This window comes from Balaenoptera ricei, chromosome 1, assembly GCF_028023285.1.
Source record: "Balaenoptera ricei isolate mBalRic1 chromosome 1, mBalRic1.hap2, whole genome shotgun sequence".
In the NCBI taxonomy this organism is placed as follows: domain Eukaryota; kingdom Metazoa; phylum Chordata; class Mammalia; order Artiodactyla; family Balaenopteridae; genus Balaenoptera; species Balaenoptera ricei.
Genome location: NC_082639.1, coordinates 6,883,815 through 6,903,225, shown reverse-complemented (window position 1 = coordinate 6,903,225; position 19,411 = coordinate 6,883,815). Strand labels below are relative to the sequence as shown.

At 49.0% G+C, this 19,411-nt stretch overlaps 1 protein-coding gene across 1 annotated transcript in view; it reads left to right on the top strand.

Moving 5' to 3' along the window:
* The first annotated feature begins 17,517 nt into the window (after positions 1-17,517).
* Positions 17,518-19,411, top strand: part of SLC2A5 (solute carrier family 2 member 5) — a 60,486-nt gene continuing 58,592 nt past the window's right edge. The window contains exon 1 of the mRNA XM_059912172.1: positions 17,518-18,011. Coding sequence (XP_059768155.1) covers positions 17,629-18,011 — 383 coding nt within the window. The 5' untranslated portion in view covers positions 17,518-17,628. The remainder of the gene's footprint in view (positions 18,012-19,411) is intronic.

Here is a 19,411-nt window from a genome sequence, read left to right as displayed (position 1 = left end):
TGTATGAAGCCCTGTCCAAAGCATCCTAAATGTATTATCTCAGGAGCAAGAGTCTGTTGTTATCCCTGTCTTGCAGAGAAGAAACAGAAGTACAAAGATTAGAAGTAACAAAGGATGGGACTTCCCTGGTGGTCCAGCGGTTAGGACTCTGCACTTCCACTACAGGGGGCATAGGTTCGATCCCTGGTTGGGGAACTAAGATCCCACAAGCCACACAGCATGGCCAAATAATAATAATAATAATAGATTTTTTTTTAAAAAGTAACAAAGGATGCAGTTGATAGAAAGAGGGCCCAAGCAGTCTGGCTCCAGACTCTGTACTCTTTTTTTTTTTTTAATTTTTGGCTGCACCCTGCAGCATGTGGGACCTTAGTTCCCTGACCAGGGATTGAACCTGCACCCCCTGCATTGGAAGGCGGAGTCTTAACCGCCGGGCTGCCGGGGAAGTCCCCAGACTCTACTCTTAACCGCGGTCTCGTGTCCTTAGAGATGGGCCTAGGATGGTGTCACTGTCCTGCGGACCCGCTTTGCCGAATGATTTGAACGTGAATACGCTCCACTCTCTCTCTGCATGAGGCAAATTTCAAATGCAGTCATACGCTTTGGAGAATGTTCCTGTGTGGGCATTAGGAGATGTGTGTGCCTTGGGGAGAGTTTTTCTTTTCAGCCGAAGCCGGGCCCAGGAAGTTGATGAGGATGAGAAGCTGGTGGTGTTTTCTGCTCTGGTGGCTGATAAGAAAGTTTCCTCTAAGGGAGCTCAGCTGAGACAACAGTTCATTTCTGTGGGTCCCACCAGCTCCACCTACCGATGCCAGCTTTGGGTCCAGTGAGCTGTGAGGCCAGCCAGATTACCATGGCCACAGGAACTCGACCCAAGCCACCAGAAGATGGAGAACCAAGACACAGTGGTGGCTCTTCCAGGTCTTGGACCACGAGGCACGCCCATGGCCTCCAGCGAGCCAGGGATAACCCACCAAGGGGCCCTGCACTTCCCCAGAGTCTGCTAAACCAGCCTTGGGTCCTTGCCTTTCTGCCCTTGGTGTCCGTGCTCGTTGACATTGAGCTGTGAGTTCCCCGGTTCTCTGTCCCACTGATTTTCTCCATTGTTCTCCAATCTGGTGCTTATAGGAATTCACCCATGTCCCAGAGGCGAAACCACGTGCCAGTGGCTGACGCCTACTGACCCCAATGACTAAGACGAGCCTCCAAGGTCCATGAAGCGATGGGTAACTTTCATGCAGACCAAGGACAGCACTTGCTGTGACCCCCCCCCAGCCTCTGCATGTCCCCTGCTGCTACCCTCCCAGCCACTGCCCAGGGCACCTCCCCTGCTCGTGCCCACCCACCTGGACCCCATCCCTTGGCTCTGTCTTGCCTTTCTCAGTGCTTCCAAATGCTGGAGGGGAGAGGAGCCTATTTCCATTCTGACCACTTTATAAGAGCCAGAGGGCTCTTAGGTTTTCTGGGATTTGGAATTGACCCTTGGTCTTGACACATTCTGACGGATAGGCCCCTCTTCCAGCCTAAGCCAGTCCTCTTTCTCTTATTGCTGGAGAGCAAAGCAAGCAGCCAAAGCGGATTCCTGTGGGAACTGTTCTGTTCCTCCTCTGCTCTAAGGGCTGGCTTCAGAGATGGTCCCTTTGTCATGCACATTGCACTGGCCACGCCCACGCCCACGTGGCCACAGCTCCCCCTCTGCTGTGCCACGCCCCACCCCCACCCAGCAGTGCGTGGGCTGCAGCGGGGCCACCGAATGCCTGGGACGCCGGCTGCAGTGACAGAGCGGCCCGATCCCTCGCGGGAGTTTTGACCGAGGCAGCATTTGGGATCGCTTATGAGCTGAAATCTTTACATTTTTCCCCAGTTTTAGGCTGAAGTAAAGAATGCCTGCCTTTTCCAACCACCAACCGATTCAGGGGCTTGAACTTCTAAAACAAAGGGACCACACCCTTGGATTATGATCTAACTAGCCTATGAATTTGAGTTCAGGTAAAATCATTTGCAAAGTAACCTCTTTTCCTACCTAGCTTTGCTTTTAGTTATGTCAATACAGAAACAAGAAAAGTGATCCTTCTCTGACAGGCAGAGGTCACCTGTAGACATTCCTGGATAATCAGTCAGGAAACAGAAACAGCAGACAGTCTTTGCTTCCGGTCGGGTCTTGGATAAAACTGATGTCTTTGTGGCAATTGAATTCACTTATGCAGTCTTTAGAGCAGATGGATAGAATATTTCTGTCGTCTTTCTATTTGATAGTAATAGAAGAAATGTGCTGGGATATACATCTAGCTCTTTATCTCCACTCCTGCAGAGACAGGAGGGATGATGTTGTGAGTTTAGAGTATATTGGGACAAAGAGAGCTACTTCTCTCTCTCTCTCTCTCTCTGTCTCTTTCTCTCTCTCTCTGTCTCTGTCTGTCTCTCTCTGTCTCTTTCTCTCTCACACACACACACACACACACACACACACACTCGTGTGCATGCATGCACCCTGGCCTCGAATTTGGGGAGTTCAAGGTCCAGTAAGTTGAGGATATCCAGACCCGGGGCAGAGTGCACTTCTGCTTTTGAGAACGAATGGGCAGATTCTAGTTTGTAGTTGGTGGGTCGGAGAGAGGGATCAAGAATTTCATGGTTGGACTTGGCATTTGGAGGCAGGTGGAGTTAGATGCAAATTTTATGTTTTTGGGGAAAGTATTTGATCTTCTTGACTATGAGGCAAAGTAAGGGTTAAAAATATATATTTGATTAAAAAATATATATGCATATATATTTAATAAGCTCTGTGGCTCATACTAATATCAATTTCCTGGTTTCAGTATTGTCCTATAGTTACACAAGGTGTTACTTCTGGGAGAAAATGGCTGAAAGGTACACAGGATCTCTCTGTACCTTTTTTTTTTTTTTTTTTTCAATTTTCTGTAAATCCATGATTATTTCAAAATAAAAAGTTACAACATATATACTTATATTTGACAAAATGCTGTGTGGTATCCTGGATTGGATCCTGGAACAGAAGAAGGACATGAGTAGCAAAACTGGAAAACCCAAGAAAGATCTTTAACATTTGCCAATGTTAATTTCTTAGTTTTAACAACTGTACCATGGTTGTGTAAAACGTTAACATTTAAAAGAAACTGGGTAAAGGATATGAGGGAATTCTCTGTGCTATCCTTTGTAACTTTTCTGTAAATCTAAAGTTATTCCAAAATAAAAAGTTTATTAAAAACAAAAATGTGTATATATATGTATATACACATATGTATTACATTTATATTTAAGCACATCTACGTAACCAGTGCCTTTAAAAATACACTTTCTTTAGACGAGGCATCAGATGGTGCCTCTGAGATGAGTTGATAATTAAGGGCCCTTTCGACAAACGAACTGCAGGATCATTTTGTTCCCTAATTTGTCTGTATGGCCAGAGGGACCCTACAGAGCTCTTAAAACCCAGTAGGAACCCTGAATTCTCCTGCGTCTGAGTCACACATTGGGGAGAGTTCATTGTAATACAGTCCCATTTTCTGGATCAGAAACTGAGGCACGGACGAGAACTGATGTAATTTAGATTGAGATTTCCTGGAATGTTTAAAACCAAATTCTTTTCTGCTTTCCAAGCTTGTGCTCGCACACGCACAAAATATAAACTGTAGCTGTTATACATTTAAGGGGGAAAAAAACCGAAATGACCTTTGCCACTCTTTTCTGGGGCTCTCCTGAGGATCCACGGTTAAAATTGGTGGGTATGTTGGGGAATCCAGTCAAAATGAAAGTATTAATTCAGCATCTAGTCCATGCCCTCCACTTGGCAGGGGGCTACCAGGGATGCCCAAGGACTAGGGAGCATTGCGGGTTTTTGGTGCCCAGCATCCTCTTCTAGCAGCACCTGCCCGGTCCTTGGGAAAACCACTCACCCCACTAGATGCAGTCTGGGGGCTCCCCTGGCCAGTGTGAGTCTTTGTGAGCTTGGGGTGCAGATGAGGCATGCTTGCAGTTCACTGGTCCCACTGCACACCTTCAAAGGGGCATCACTCTGGCCCCTGGGTCCCCTAAGCTCCCTGGCCCCATCCTGGACCTTAGTGTTCCTGCCATCCTAGGAGCTGCCTTATTTTCCGATAGATAGGAGTTCACCACAGTCCCATTTATTGTTTGAAACTCACAAACTCTAACCGATATGCCTACACGGAGGAAGGAAGCGGGGGACCCTCACTCTTCATCCTGTGCGCCTCTCACTGGACATGACCTGAGACCACTTTGGACAAATGCCTCCATCCTTCTTCACTGGGACTGGAAACGTTAAAGTAAACTACCGAACACGAGGGCCCTTGTACTCTAGCCAAGAGGTGCTCTGTGCCCCTGAAATATTTCTGTAGTAATTGTTCAGGCTGGTACCACCTCTCCCCATCCCCAGGATCCCTGAGGCATCGTTCTACAACAAAGCAATCACAGATTATCCTGTCTCTAAATGACAAACTTGGAAGATTGTCTCTTTCTATTTGAAGTCACTCCTAAAACATGGAATCCAGATAGGAGAGAAGAGATGAAACCAGTAACTATTAATGTAGAAGCAGCGTAGAAGCCGTCTCCCCCAGGTCATTGTCTGGAAGCTTCCGCAAGCCTCAGACCCAAGGGGCAGGGAGCTGGTTTGCAGCCCTTGTGATAAGTCAATGGCTCCTGGTGACATCACTGTGCCCTGGGCACTGGCCTCACGCTTCCCTTGGCTGTTCCCTGACAGCAGAGCCGGCTTCGTGGGAGTGCAGCCTGTACAGCCACCCAGGACCCTGCGCTTAGTAGAGCCTGCATCTGGGCTGTCGCCAAATTGCAATTAGTAACGACTTTTGAACAAGGGCCCGCGTTTTCATTTTGCACCAGGCCTATGAATTGTGTAGCCGCTTCTGACTAACAGCTTCCGCAGGCCTTCAGGCTGCCGGTCACGAGGATTTGGTCATCCCACTTCGAACTCCTAACCCAGTGTGGGATCAGGACTTGGTGCCCATTTCCCCAGAGGGCCTGGCACCGAGCAGGTGCTGCAGCAAAAGATGGGGACCGACCCACCCAGAGGGTTGGGGCGAGTGGGGCTGGGTGGGACCAGAATCCTCCGTCCCGCTGAACCCAGGGCCCCCCCAGGGGACACCTACAGATAGAGAACCCGCGTCCAGTGCTTGGGGCTGGCCAGAAACTGGTTCATCAGAAGTCAGGGAGGGGTTTTGTTGGTTTTGTGGATTGTATCCACTTGGGGATTGTATTAGTCTGCTAGGGCTGCCCTAACAAAGTACTGCAGAAAATTTGTTTTCTCACAGTTCTGGAGGCTGGAAGTCTGAGATCAAGATGTCAGCAGAGCTGATTCCTCCTGAGGCCTCTCTCCTTGGCTCGTGGATGGCTGTCCTCTCCCTGTGTCCTCACATGGTCTGCCTTCTGTGCCTGTGTCCACATTTCCCCTTTTTATAAGGACACCAGTCATATTGGATTAGAACCCACCCTAATGACCTCATTTTAACCTAATTACCTCTTTAAAGACCCTATCTCCAAATTCAGTCACATTCTGAGGTCCTGGGGGTTAGGACTTCAAGTATGGATTTGTGGGGGGAGGAGGGGTGACACCATTCAGCCCGTCACTGGGATTTTTCTGGACACTTCAAAATCGTTTTAATAGCTTAATGTCTTTCCAGCCGAGAAATGATCGACCCTGGGGTCTGTTCTCTATCCACAGGAAGAGGCATCGAAAGACCGGGGAGCCAGCAGAATGGGGCTCTGGGAGATTGCTCAAGGGTGTGAGGCTTGGTTACTGAATCCTCGCTTCCAGATAGACACAGGAAGAGTGACCGTACAGAGGACAGAGGCCAGCTGTGCCCGAGTCCTGCAGGGCTTGAGGAAGAGGAATGATGTGAGCTAGATGATTTGGGTCAGAGACAGGAAAAGACCTAGGGTTGTGGGGGGAGGGGTCGGAGGCCGAGGAGGCTGTGAGACCCACACTGGGCTGGAGGTAGGGGAGCATCCCAGAGGCGGGGCCAGGTTTGTAGCAGTGGTTCCCAAACGGCCTGAGAGCTTTGTAAGCCCTGAGACTCTGTTTCCCGCATCTTGGGTGGGGCTTGAGCATCTGCACATTTAGAAAGTTCCCCAGGTGGGATGTAAGTGAAACAAGACTGTTGAAGTTGGCTCATGGCTCCCAGGGGGTTCATATACTTTTGAACATTTTGAAATTTTCCATAACAAAGGTTTTTTTTGTTTGTTTGTTTTTAAAGAGAGAGTGGATGGGGGAGGGAAAGAGAGGGACCTGGGGGAGGAGAGAATGAGAATAGGAAAAAAACTGCCAGGAGGTTCCGTTACCAGCCCTGGTTAGGACGAAGATGGAAGGAGGAAACCCTGTATCTGCCCCTGGGCTTCATCTGACACGGGGGAAGCAGCGCCTCCTGGTGGCGAGAGGTGGCAGTAACAGCCGGGTCAGGACCTGGAGTCTGGGTGTGAATCTGGAACCAGGAACGTGTGTCCCAGGGATGACCGTACAGGGGGAAGCGGGGCAAGCCCTCGGATCAGGCTTTTGACCTTGGTTATACCGTGACCCCTCTGCCCATCTACCAATGCCTATAGACCCAAAAGATAAAGGCGAAAAAAATACATGGATTACAAAGCAGAATAAATATAGTGTAATATAAATTATCAAAATAGTTGATAAAACCGAATTTGTTACAGTGGTACATGTGCCCCTATTAGCACATTAAATAAGATCCAGCAGCAGCTGGTCTAATAACGATTGTAATTTAAAAGTAGTGATGAGCATGAGTGGTATTTTGAGAAACCTGCAACGTGATATGAAAATATTTGTGATTTCTATTGTTCATAGAATCACAGGCAATGCTAAAACAAAAAACAAAAAAACAAGAAAAACACAAACTCCTGGGACTTGTTTTCCAGGTTGGTAAGTAAAGGAACTGCTTGATTCCTGTGGGAAGTTGGTGAAGACAGACACACCTGGTCACCCTCTAGGTTACTGCCCGCAGGTCAGAACCCTGCCTTAGAAAGGCAGTCAGGGCCACTGTGCTTCCCTCACTAGGACTCCAGCTGCTGTCATCTGGCTGCTCCATACGCCCATCAATCATCCCACAAACGCTGACCGAGGACCTGATGTGTGACAGACACCATGCTCTATGCAGAACAGGTCCCTGCCTATATCAAGCGCGCTTTCTACAGAGAGACAGGTGATGAACAAGACATAGCACAGCTTGTACACGCTCAACATTTAGGTCACATGTTCCTGTTGAATATACATGTAATATAGAACAACACTTCCAGCCTAACTGAGATATAATGCTTCTTACTGAAAGTTTTCATTTAATTCTGTTCCCTTTAAAGCCAAGTTCTCAATCTAGGTTAGCCCATACTCCTTTTTTATAGAGCAAAAGAAATCCTCTGGAAGATTCTGAAGGGCTTCTGGGAAGGAAAGGTGCTCATACCTTTTATTTCCTCCCCAAACCCATATTAAGAGTCACTGCTTGAGACTCCCCTGGCAGTTCAGTGGTTAGGACTCTGCACTTCCACTGCCAGGGCCCTGGGTTCGATCCCTGGTTGGGGAACTAAGATCCCACAAGCTGCGTGGCACAGCAGAAAAAAAAAAAAAAAAAAAAAAAGAGTCACTGCTTATTCATAGCAGCATTATTCACAATAGCCAAAAGGTGGAAACAACCCAAGTGTTTACCAACAGATGAATGGATAAGCAAAATATCCATCCAATGGGATGTTATTTGACCATAAAAGGAAATGAAGTGCCATTACATGCTACAACATGGATAAACCTTGAAGACGCCATAGTAAGTGAAAGAAGCCATGTAGAAAACACCACCTATTGTCTGAGTCCATTGATGTGAAATGTCCAGAAAAGGGAAATCCATAGAGACAGAAAGTAGATGTTGCCAGGGCTGGGGAGAAGAGGCAATGGGGAGTTATTGCTTAAGGGGTACAAAGTTTCTGTCTGGGGTGATGAAAAAGTTTTGGAAATACTGCTGATGGTTATACAGTCTTGTGAAGCTCATCAATGCCACTGGATTGTCTACTTCAGCATTGTTAAAATGGCAATTTTTATGACATATTTTGCCACAATAAAAAGAGTCCCTGCTTAACGACATCTTTCTGGTCACACTGGCTCACCCCCTCACCCTAATTTGCAGTGCCCAGGGTTCCCTCCACAGATGTCTCTTCTGCACTTGGTCCCTGGGAGCTCTCAGGTCTCATGGCTTAAACACGATCTTTACGCTGACTGCTTCCAGATTTCTATCTCCAGGTAGGACCTTCCCCGAACTCCGACCTCCCCCCACCACTTGGCTCATCCAGAGGGAATCAAACACATCCAGAACCGAGCTCCTGCTGTTGCCTCCCCACAAGTCTGCTCCCTCCAGGGAACAGCAACTCTGACTTTCAACTTGGAAGTCTAGAATCTTCTCTGACTCCTCATTTGCTCACACATCTGACCCCTCTGTAAACCCTATGATCTCTGCATCTAGAACACATCCATGACCTCTGCCTCCATCATCCCTCACCTCGATGATGCAGCAGCCCCTGAGCCGGGCTTTATTCCTTACAAGGAGTTCACAGCACGCCCCTGCTCAGCTCCCGTGTCGCTCAGTGTGAAAAGCTGAAGTCCTCACGTTGACTTCGGGGCCCTCATGATCTCCCTGCCTCTCTGCCCTCTGCTCCCCCTCCAGAGGCTCCTTGCTGTTCCCTCAGCATAGACTATGGTCCTCCCTAGGGCCTTTGCACATGCTGTTTCCTCTGCCTAGAACGTTCTTCCCCTGGGTCTGCCAGGACTCAGTCCCTCACTTCAGGATCTTGTTCAAATGCCATGCCATCAGGGAGATCTTCTGTGGACACCTGTACAGAGCACTCCCATCACCCCCACCAGCATGCCCGTGCCCCATTATTTACTCTTCTCTCCCACACTTATTGCCATTTGACACATTATATATTTGTTGGTTGTTTATCATCTCTCTCCTGACCAGCAGGAAAACTCCTCGAAGGCGGGTGTTTTGTTTTGTTCAATGTTATATCTTCAGGCAATTAGTAGGGGCTCAATAGATATTTGTGGAATGAATAAATTTACTAGAATCCCTTGATTCACTGAACTGCTAGAATATTCTTTAAATAATACTTTTTTAGAAGCATTGACAAATCACTTGGGATTTGTATCATAGCTCCATTTTACAAAACAAAATCCTGGGTGAAAAGGGGGCTCTGGGCTAATCAACGCTTACATGGCATCCCCAAGTTTTCACTGCCACGCTTGGACCTGTTTTCCCTGTACAGTAAGTCCCCTACCTACGAACGAGTTCCGTTCCGAGAGCGCATTTATAAGTCCAATTTGTTCGTAAGTCCAGCAAGTTAGCCTAGGTACCCAACTAACACAGTCGGCTATATAGTACTGTACTCTAATAGGTTTATAATAGTTTTCACACAAATAATACATAAAAAACAAACAAAAAATAAAATGTTTTTAATCTTACAATACAGTACCTTAAAAAGTACAGTAGTCCAGTACAACAGCTGGCATCCAGGGGCTGGCATCGAGTGAACAGGAAAGAAGAGTTACTGACTGGAGTGGGGAGAGGAGGTGGGAGATGGTAGAGCTGAAGGGTCGTCAGCAATAGGAGACGGAGGGCAAGCTGCAGTGTCACTCACGCCTGAATGCACATTCGCATCTTTGAAAGCTTGCAACTTGAAGGTTCGTATGTGGGGGACTAACTGTATTAGTTGCTTGAATTGGTTAAGGCAGAGATCAGACTGCTGTAACAAAGAGGCCCCCAAGGCTACAAGGAAACAGGTGTTTATTTCTCTCTCACATGCGAGGTCAGTGGGTGACTCAGCAACCCCCTCACTCAGGGACCTGGGTTCTTTCCGTCTTCTTTCTCCACCATCCTGGAGGTCATGTTCCTCGTCTGCTTGCTGAAGCTGTGTGGCTGGCACCTCAGTGTTCCAGTCATAGGAGGTGGCAGGACCTGGAGGGCATGTGCCATGTTTTAAGGTCCACCCTCAAAGCAGCCCACATGCCTCACTCTCCTTTCATTGGTGAGGCCTTGGTCAGGTGACCACACCTCCTTGCAAGGGGTTCTGGGAAATGTAGTCTCTGGCTGGATGGCCGCGAGCCCAGCTACCCCTCAGTTACTAAGGAAATAGCTGCTGTTGGCTCCATTTTAGAGGTGCGGAAACTGAGACTAGGAGAAGTTAAGTAACTCACTCAAGGTGACACAACTAGCAACTTTGGGCCATTTAGCCCCATCTCCAGGGCTCTGTCTGCAAGCCCCGAAGTCCCTTATTCAGCACAGCCCTGTGGATTTTCTGTCCTTGTTTTCTGGATGAGGCAATAGGGGCTTAGAAAGGTTAAGGAGCCCCTTCGGGTCATGTGGTGTATTGGTTTTCTATTTCTTTGTAACAAATTACGCCAACTTGGTTGCTCATAGAACAGCAACCAGTTATTATCTCACAGACCCTGCAGGTCAGAAGTCTGTCATGGCTCAACGGGTCTTCTGCTCAGGGTCCCACACTCCAGCGTTGGCGGCTGTGTTAGCTCGTTCACGTGGCTGGCGGGGTTTGGGTCTCTCTCATCCCCAGCAGCATTTCACAGGCCCTCTCACAACATCACGGCTGGCAGCTGGGTCCTCACGCCGAATCCCCCTCATATGGAATCTCCCTCACACTTCAGCGCTCTTTGACTTCCTCTTCTGCTACTGGCCAAAGAAAACTTTCCGCCTGTTAGAGGGTTCGGGCTAACCTGGATCATCTTTGTATCTTAAGGGGCCACTGACATGGGACCTGACTTAGCTCAGGCTGCTGTAACAAAATACCGCAGACTGAGTGGCTTAAACAGTAGACATTTATTTCTCATGGTTCTGGAGGCTGGAAGTCCAAGATCAGGTTGCTGGCAGATTCAGTTCCTGGAGAGAGCCTGCTTCTTGGCTTGTAGATGGTTGCCTTCTTGCTGTATCCTGACATGACGGAGACAGGAAGCTCTGCTGTTTCTTCCTTTTCTTACAGAGACACCAATCCCATCATGGGGGCTCCATCCTCACACCACATCTATGCCTAACTACCTCCCAAAGACTCCACCTGCTAATACCATCACGTGGAGGTTTAGGGTTTCAACATATGAATTTGGTGAGGGGTGGAGGTGGCAGGGAGTGAGAGCATTCAGACCATAACAAGCCTTTAATTCCATCTTCAATATCCCCTCACAGCAGTACCTAGCTTAGTGTGTGATGAAATGACCAGGGCACAGGAATCTTGAGTGGGGAGATCTTTAGAATTCTGCCCACCAACGAGGCCAGGACAGAGGTGCAGGGCTAGAACCTGGGTCTTCCACACTCTCTTGGTACCAGTAATGTACTTTCAGCCAGTCCCACCTGCAAAGTGAGTCCCCAAGTAGAGAGGTATAGAGGAAAGTAGCCTTTCCCTTTAGTGGCTCGGCTATTCTTTAACTTGGCCCAGGTAGCTGGAACTGCAGTGGTGGCTACTCCGAGAGCTGCTGCAATGTAAGAGCCTGGCAGAAGCAGGGTCTTCAGGGTTTCTGCAGGCAGGAGGGCGGGGTACACAGCAAGCTGGGGACTTTGGGATAGGGAGAGGAAAGGCTCAAGGTGATGGGGAGGGAGGGGGGAGGGTTTAAACACATCTCACTGAGACCTAAGGGTCTCATCTGTAGGAAAATACACCCACCAGCTGTGCCCCTTGAAGAAGAGGCCCCTGAGTGTGCAACAGGCTGGGTCCTGGGACCCTTTGCTGCAGTGTTTGCACCTGGACAAATGTCTCCTCGAGCTATAAAATACAGAGAAACTACAAGGGACTAAAAATAGCTGTGTGCATGCTGTTATGGACAATAAGATACAAAAGACCAAAAATCCAACTGCCACTTCTGAAGAGCCGGGAGCAAAAAGAGGGCACTGCGCATGCCCCCTGCACACACTACCACCAAAGGGGTGGGCAGACCACCTAAGCCACCCTCTGGCCAGACCCCTGGACACGCCCCTCCCCTCACCCCATATAAGGAACCAGCTCGCCCCCCGCCCCCAGGAAGCAAGCGGGCAAGGGAACCTGTGGCTTATTCTTGCAACCTCCCTGCTGCAGCAGGAGCCCCAGTAAAGCCTTGCCTGAATTTCTTGTCTGGCCTCTGATCAATTTCTATTGATTAAGGAGGCCAAGAACCCTGATGGGTAACAACTGCACAAACGTGGCTGGTCAGGTTGTCCTGGTCTTCCACCTGTGTGGCCCAATGGTCACATGAGCGTGCCAGGGGTTGCACTACCTCCTTTGGGGATGCTGGAGCGGGGAGTATGGAGAGGGGCCCACGTGAACCAAGTTCCTCTTCCATGGCCATTGCTTTCTGTGGTACCTACGTAGAAAAGGTCAAGATGAGCCACATTTACCTTCAAAGAGGGAAATGAGAAAGGTGACCAGCCCACATTTCTACCAGTGACACGAGGAAAAGTCCCTCTTCTGTTCTAGTGTTAAAAATCACATACATGGCTTGTTACTTAGGTTGGAGTTGAGCTCAGAAAATCATTTACAGCCCCTCCAGTTTAGAGACTCCAAATTGCCACTCCTTTTGCAGTTGTCAGAGGAGAAGAATCTTCTGCCAGTTACTGGGGTGGGAAGACAGGGGAGAAGCAAACCGAAGCCAATCTGCTCCTGAATCGCTGGCCATGGCCATGGGGCCTCTCTGGGGCTGGGCCCTTAGTTCTGTAGCCAGGGCTACTGCAGGGCAAGGGGGCCTGTCATGATGTGCCAGGACCTTTAGACATGGCCTCTTGGGACATTGGACATGGGGCAGCAGACAAGGACCAGCCGGCTTGGCGCAGACGCTAGGGAGATGACTCAGGGTCACAAGAAGAATCCATCTGGGTTCCTTACCAATTTCTCCAAGGAAGGAGAGAGAGAGGGAGGACTGAGATACCAGTAATTTAAAATACGGCTCATAGGACATCGTGTTCCATATGGGCGGGAACCATCAGCAGAAGCTTGGAGCCTGGGGATTTTCTGGGTCTGCTGTTTGGGTCATGCCTCCCTGGAGGACCAACAGCCCTGGGATGGGAAAAGCAGAGCCCGGGAACTCTGTTGAGAGCCAGGGCATCCGGAGCCCCTGGCTCCCTTTGGTGGAGACCACACTATGTGGCTTAAGGGCACCCAGCAACTTGGGAGTCGTGATTCTCACCTCCTGCTTAGTCCCTGCACCCATCCGGGCAATATCGGTGCAATTGGACTACGGAAAATTAGCATCAAGCTTAAACCTAAGCTATCTGAAGCTGTATCATTGAATGTCTTTCCCATTCTTTCCCTATAGTGGGAAGTGTGACCATTCTTTGAATGTTGTTTTCCAGTGCAGAGAAAACCAAGCATTCTCTTGATCAAACTAGTTTGTAGAATAACCAACGGCTCACCTGGGGAGGTGGGCAAAGGGCTTTCATCTCAGTAAAGCAGAAAAGATATAGTCTGGCTTGATCCGTGACAGAGATGCTTGAGAAAAGACCTCTCCTGTGCCCTGTTGTCCCCGCAATACCCTAAGGATTAAATGACTCTGATCCAGGAAGAGTTCATTCCAGCCTCTTGCATGGCCATGTGCCAAAGCTGAGGCTGGTTGCACAATCCAAGCTTAGAACTATTCAGGCCAGTAAAAAGCTGAGAGGCTTCGTTGACAGCCCGGGTCTGTTCACGGTCTGGGGTCCTCTCAGGAGGAGGTCAGGGGCTTCCTAAGTGACTCAGAAGGAAAGCAGCTGCTCTTCGACCTCTGCAGAGCAACGTCCATGAATACGCTTGCTCCATCCAGCTGCTGAGAATTGTTCCTAGTAACTTTTTTCCTGATCAAAAGAGAATATATGCTCATTCCAGCATTGCTTGTCCAACAACCCAACATGTCCAAAAACCGTAGAATGAATAAATATTTTATTTATATGATGGAATACTATACGGCAATGAAAATGAAAGAATTGCAGCTTCGTGTGAGAACATGGATGAATCTCACAAAAATAAGTTGAGCAAAAGAATAAGAGACACAATGATGCAAATGAACTTATTTACAGAACAGAAATAGACTCACGGACATAGAAAACAAACTTATGGTTACCAAAGGGAAAGTGGGGGGAGGGATAAATTAGGAGTTTGGAATTAAAATATACGCAATACTATACATAAAATAGATAACCAACAAGGACCTACCGTATAGCACGGGAACTATACTCAAGATCTTGTAATAACCTTTAATGGAAGGGAATGTAAGAAAAAGGATATATATATATATATATACATATATATATCACTTTGTTGTACACCTGAAACTGACACAACATTGTAAATCAACACTATTTCAATTAAAATTTTTAAAAATACATGTAAAAAAAAATAGAAGACACAAAAGGGAACATAGGGTGTTATTCCACTTACATAAAGCTCAGGGAGTTCCCTGGCGGTCCACGCTTTTGCTGCTGAGGGCCCATGTTCAATCCCTGGATGGGGAACTAAGATCCCACAAGCCACACGGCGTGGCCAAAAAAAAAAAAAGAAGTTCAGTGACAGTCAAACTATACTCTTTTGTTTAGGGATGCATACATGAATGGTTTTTGAAAAGCAGAAAAATGATTAAGGGGGAAGAAAGAGGCTTGGGGGGGAGGTTTCTGATGTGCTGGTAATGTATTTCTTGCTCTGGGTGGGTATTTGCTTTATAATTATTTATCAGATTGTACATTTGTGTTTTAGGTACTTGTCAGTATGCATAGTTCATAACACAATGTTTTTGAAAGTTAGGTGCAAAAAGATAATCTATGCAGATGATAAACTTTGCCTTTTATGAATCACATGCAAAATCAAATCTAATGTAAACTGAAAACTACAAAACATCATTGAATGAAATTAAAGATGACCTAAATAAATGGAAAGACATCCCCTGGAATAGATAAGAACATTTAATATTATTAAGATAGCATTATTCCCCCAAGTTTATATACAGATTCAATGCAATCCCTACCAAAATCCCAGCTGGATTTTTTTTTTTTTTTTTCTGAAATGGAAAAGCTGATTCTCAAATTGATACTGAATTGCAAGGAGCACCAAACAGCTAAAACAATATTGAAAAAGAAAAACAACGTGGGACGACTCACACTTCCCCATTTGGAAACTTACTACAAAGCTACAGTGACCAAAGCTGTGCCATCCTGGGAAGAAAGAAAACATAGGTGTAAATATTCATGAGCTTGGATTAGGCACTGGCTCCTTAGATATGACACCAAAGATAATACACCAAAAGCACAACAACCAGAGGGGAAAATAGGTAAATTGGACATCGTCAAAATAAAAATTTTGCGCTTCCTAGTATACTATCAAAATGAAAAGACAACCCACAGAATGGGAGACAATTTTTGTAAATCACGTATCTCATAAGTCTAGTATCCAGAATATACAAAGAACTCTTACCGCTCAATAACAAAAATACAACTCATTTTAAAAATAGGCAAGGGATTTGAACAGACATTTCTCTAGAGAGGATATGCAGGTGGAAAATAAGCATAGGAAAAGATGCTCCACATCACTGTTAATCAGAGAAATGTAAATCAAAACCGCAATGAAACACCACACCACTAGGATGGCTAGAATCAAAAAGCAGATGATAAATAGTGTTAGGAGAATGTGGAGAAATTAGAGCCTTCATACATTGCTGTAGGAATACAAAATGGTGCGGCCACTTTGGAAAAAAGTCTGGCAGTTTCTCAAAAAGTTAAAAATGGAGTAACCATATGACCCAGCAATTCCACTCCTAGGTACATACCCAAGAGAACTGAAAATATATGTCCGCACAAAAACTTGTATATGAATGCTCATAGCAGCATTATTTATAATAGCCAAAATATGGCTATCAATCGATAAATGGAAAAACAAATGTGGGATATCCGTACAATGGAACATTATTCAGCCATAGAAAGGAATGAAGCACTTATATATGCCACAACGTGGATGAACCTTGAAAACAAGCTAAGTGAAAGAAGCCAGTCACAGAAGACCACCTATTGGATTCCATCTCTGTGAAATGCCCAGAAGAGGCAAATCCATAGACACAGAAGGTGGATTAGTAGTTTCGGGGGGCGGGGGGGGGGGAGTGACTACTGTTAAAAAACAAAATCAACTGAGTAAATTGTAAAGATCTTATTGGCTTTATTCACTGATCATGAATCACTCAGCGTCCCATCTAGCAAATAGAAAGGAGCTCTGAAGTGCCGTTCAAAAGGGAAGACTTTTACAGGCAGAAAGAGATGGGACAAGGAAATGAGTCTAGCAAAGAGCTGAGTATTTCAGGCAAGGTCGCCTTCCTTTGGGGGATGGCAGGGATCTACCAGAAGGATTACTTCACTAGTGCTGACCAGGAAATTCCAGACTGACTGGTTAAGATTACATTCGTAGGAGAGCTTGAAACCGCAGTTAGGTTAGGTATGAAGTCTTGGTTTGGTGACGAGACTTAGCACAAGTGACACCACTTGGGACCTGTTACCTCTCTTTTGACACAACTGTGTTTCTTTTTGAGGCAATAACAATGCTGTGGAATTAGATAATGAGGATGGTTGCACAAACTTGTGTATATGCTATAAATAACTGTACATTTAAAAGGGCCGATTTTACGGCACGTGAATGGTAACCCAATTTTTTAAAAATGAAATTTTCAAAAAAGAAAAAAACCCAGTAAAATTGGGAATTAATGTTTCAATTTCTTTAAAACAATTTCACACAATAAGCTTTATTTAACAAAATAGCGTGCTCATTGTAAGAAAAGTTGGAAACTCCCCGTTCAGGAAGTAACCACCGCCACCCTACCAGCGCACACCTCCGGTACGGCTGCCTAAGGAACGAGGATCACTTTGACAGCTGCTGTTGCTACCAGTGGAAAGACTGCCTCCACCCCGCCAAGATACCTCCCCACCCCCGCACACATGCTAGCCGTAAACAAAGAAGGTAATATTAGCCCTAAAAAACTGTCAGTGCATCCCTCCCCAGGACTGGGCGTCCTACTCGGCTGGCAAGAGCAGAGACCTCTGGAGGGTGGGGTGGGGTGGGGTGGGGTGGGGGGAGGGAGTGCGGCGCTGCAGACTAGACGTGGGGACTGCAGGGTGGAGCGAGGGCGCCAGGGGTGTGGTGGGAGGGCAGGGGCGGGGCCTTGGGGATGGGGCCGGGGGTTGCGGGGAGCGCCTAGGGACCCGGGCACAGGGGCGCGGCGCCGGGGCGTGGGTGGGGCTCGCGGGAGAGGCTCAGGGGCCGGCCGCGGGGCCGAAGTCGGGACGTGAGGGCCACGGGGTGGAGCGTGGAGGACGCAGAGGCGTGGTGTGAGGGCGAGGGTGGGGCGCGGGGCGGGGCGCGGCCGTGGTCGGGACGTGGGCGCCGCGGGGTGGAGCGTGGAGGGCGCGGGGGCGTGGCGGGGGCGGGGCCTAGGGACAGGGGTGGGGCGTGGCCGCTGGGCCGCTGGGCGGCGGACCTGGAAGGCCCGGGAGGGGCCGAGACGCGGGTGGAGCGGGCACCGGGGCGTGAGCCGCTCGCTGGTCTGTGCCCAGACGGCGGCGGCGGCGGCGGCGGTGGCCGCACGCGGCGCCCCGGCCCCGGCCCGCTCCGCTCCTGACCATGCCACCTCCCGCGCCCCCCACAGAGTTGGTGCCGTCGGAGCGCGCCGTGGTGCTGCTATCGTGCGCGCTCTCCGCGCTAGGCTCGGGCCTGCTGGTGGCCACGCACGGCCTGTGGCCCGACCTGCGCAGCCGGGCGCGGCGCCTGCTGCTCTTCCTGTCGCTGGCCGACCTGCTCTCGGCCGCCTCCTACTTCTACGGGGTGCTGCAGGACTTCGAGGGCCCCTCGTGGGACTGCGTGCTGCAGGGCGCGCTCTCCACCTTCGCCAACACCAGCTCCTTCTTCTGGACGGTGGCCATCGCCCTCTACCTGTATCTTAGCATCGTCCGCACGTCGCGCGGCCCCGGAGACGGCCGCCTGCTTTGTGCTTTCCACGTCGTCAGGTGGGTGGCGGCGACGCTGCTTTCCCTCGGGTCCAGTGACCCCTGCCTGGATCCTGTCTGCTGCCCCTGTGGCCCTCGCCACCCTCTGGGCCCTGCGTCTTGATTGGACCCCTGGCCAGGCGCCCGGCGGGCAGCGTCTGCTCCTGTCCCGGGACGGCCCTGCGCCAGCGGGACGACGCTAGGCTTGCCGGGAAGATGAACTTGTCCTGAACATCGCCGCAGGGGGCGCCCCTTTGAGGCGGCCCCAGCCCTAGCCGCCCAGTGAGGTGGGCGCCTTAGCGCAGGCCCTGGAGGGTGGGGGGGTGGGGGGGTGGGCAGAGCTCGCCCTCAGAGCCCGGCCCTGGTAACTTGGAAGCACCTGGAGAGCTGGCGAGGCCACTCTGGGCCCTTGGCCTCCTGCTTCAGTGCGCTCCTGCCATCTCTGCTGACAATGGGGATGGGGAGAAGCACCTGGCCAGGCTGGGGGATGAGTTAGGTGTGGTGCATTCAGCCACTCTCAGGCTGTCCTCCACCCAGCCCTGTGCCAGAGGCAGTGCTTCAGCTGTAAAATTTAGGAAGGACAGTCTTGTGTATTGTATCTTTGCTCGTCTCTAAACCTCAGGCCCCAATCTCTTGTTATCTCTGTTCTAGATTATCTTTCTTTCTGGAGTTCAGCAACTCTGAAATTGAGGTCAGAGGCAGAGGCTGGTCTGGAAGAGGGCAGCCAGCGGCCTGGAGTCTCTGAGAGTAGAGAAAACCAAGGCCTTGTCCTGCCCTGGCATTGAAGGGTCTCATCCAAGTAGCCCTCATCTATGGAAGAAGGTTGGCCCCTTCCTGGTGTAACTTCAAGATTCAAACGTCTGGTGGTGTCCTCTGGTGAACCCAAGGCAGGAATTTTATAGAGCTTCTTTCCTCTTCTCCTTCCTCCAGATAGGAGTACCAAATGCTGCCCTAATTATAGGTCCTCTCTGTTAAATACTTGAGTTCTTTCCAAGGGACTGAAGATAGTCAGCACTTTGGTAGAGACAGGTCACCTGGGTGTCACAACAGTGAGGTCACAAGCCTGCAAGAGTCACTTGACCTCCAGGTCTCAGAGCCGTTGGATGGAGGCCAGCTGGTCCCTGGGAAACTAAACGGCCTGCTTCTGGGCTGTTCAAGTCAAAATGTTTGTAGCGAGCCATTCAGACGTGCCTCAGGTGCTGCAGAGACCCACAGAGAGAGGGGCTGCCTCCCCCCCACACATCCAACCTGATCCCACCATCCATTTCGGAGACCCCGTCCTTGGCAGGCTGGTTGGCTGTGGGCAGCGTGGAGCTCACGTGTACTTGAAAAGGATCCCAAGACTTTCTTTGCAAGATTCTCTTGTCTTTTTCCCCCTCTTTTGAAAAATACTGAATACAACGTATTTTTCAAGTGATAAA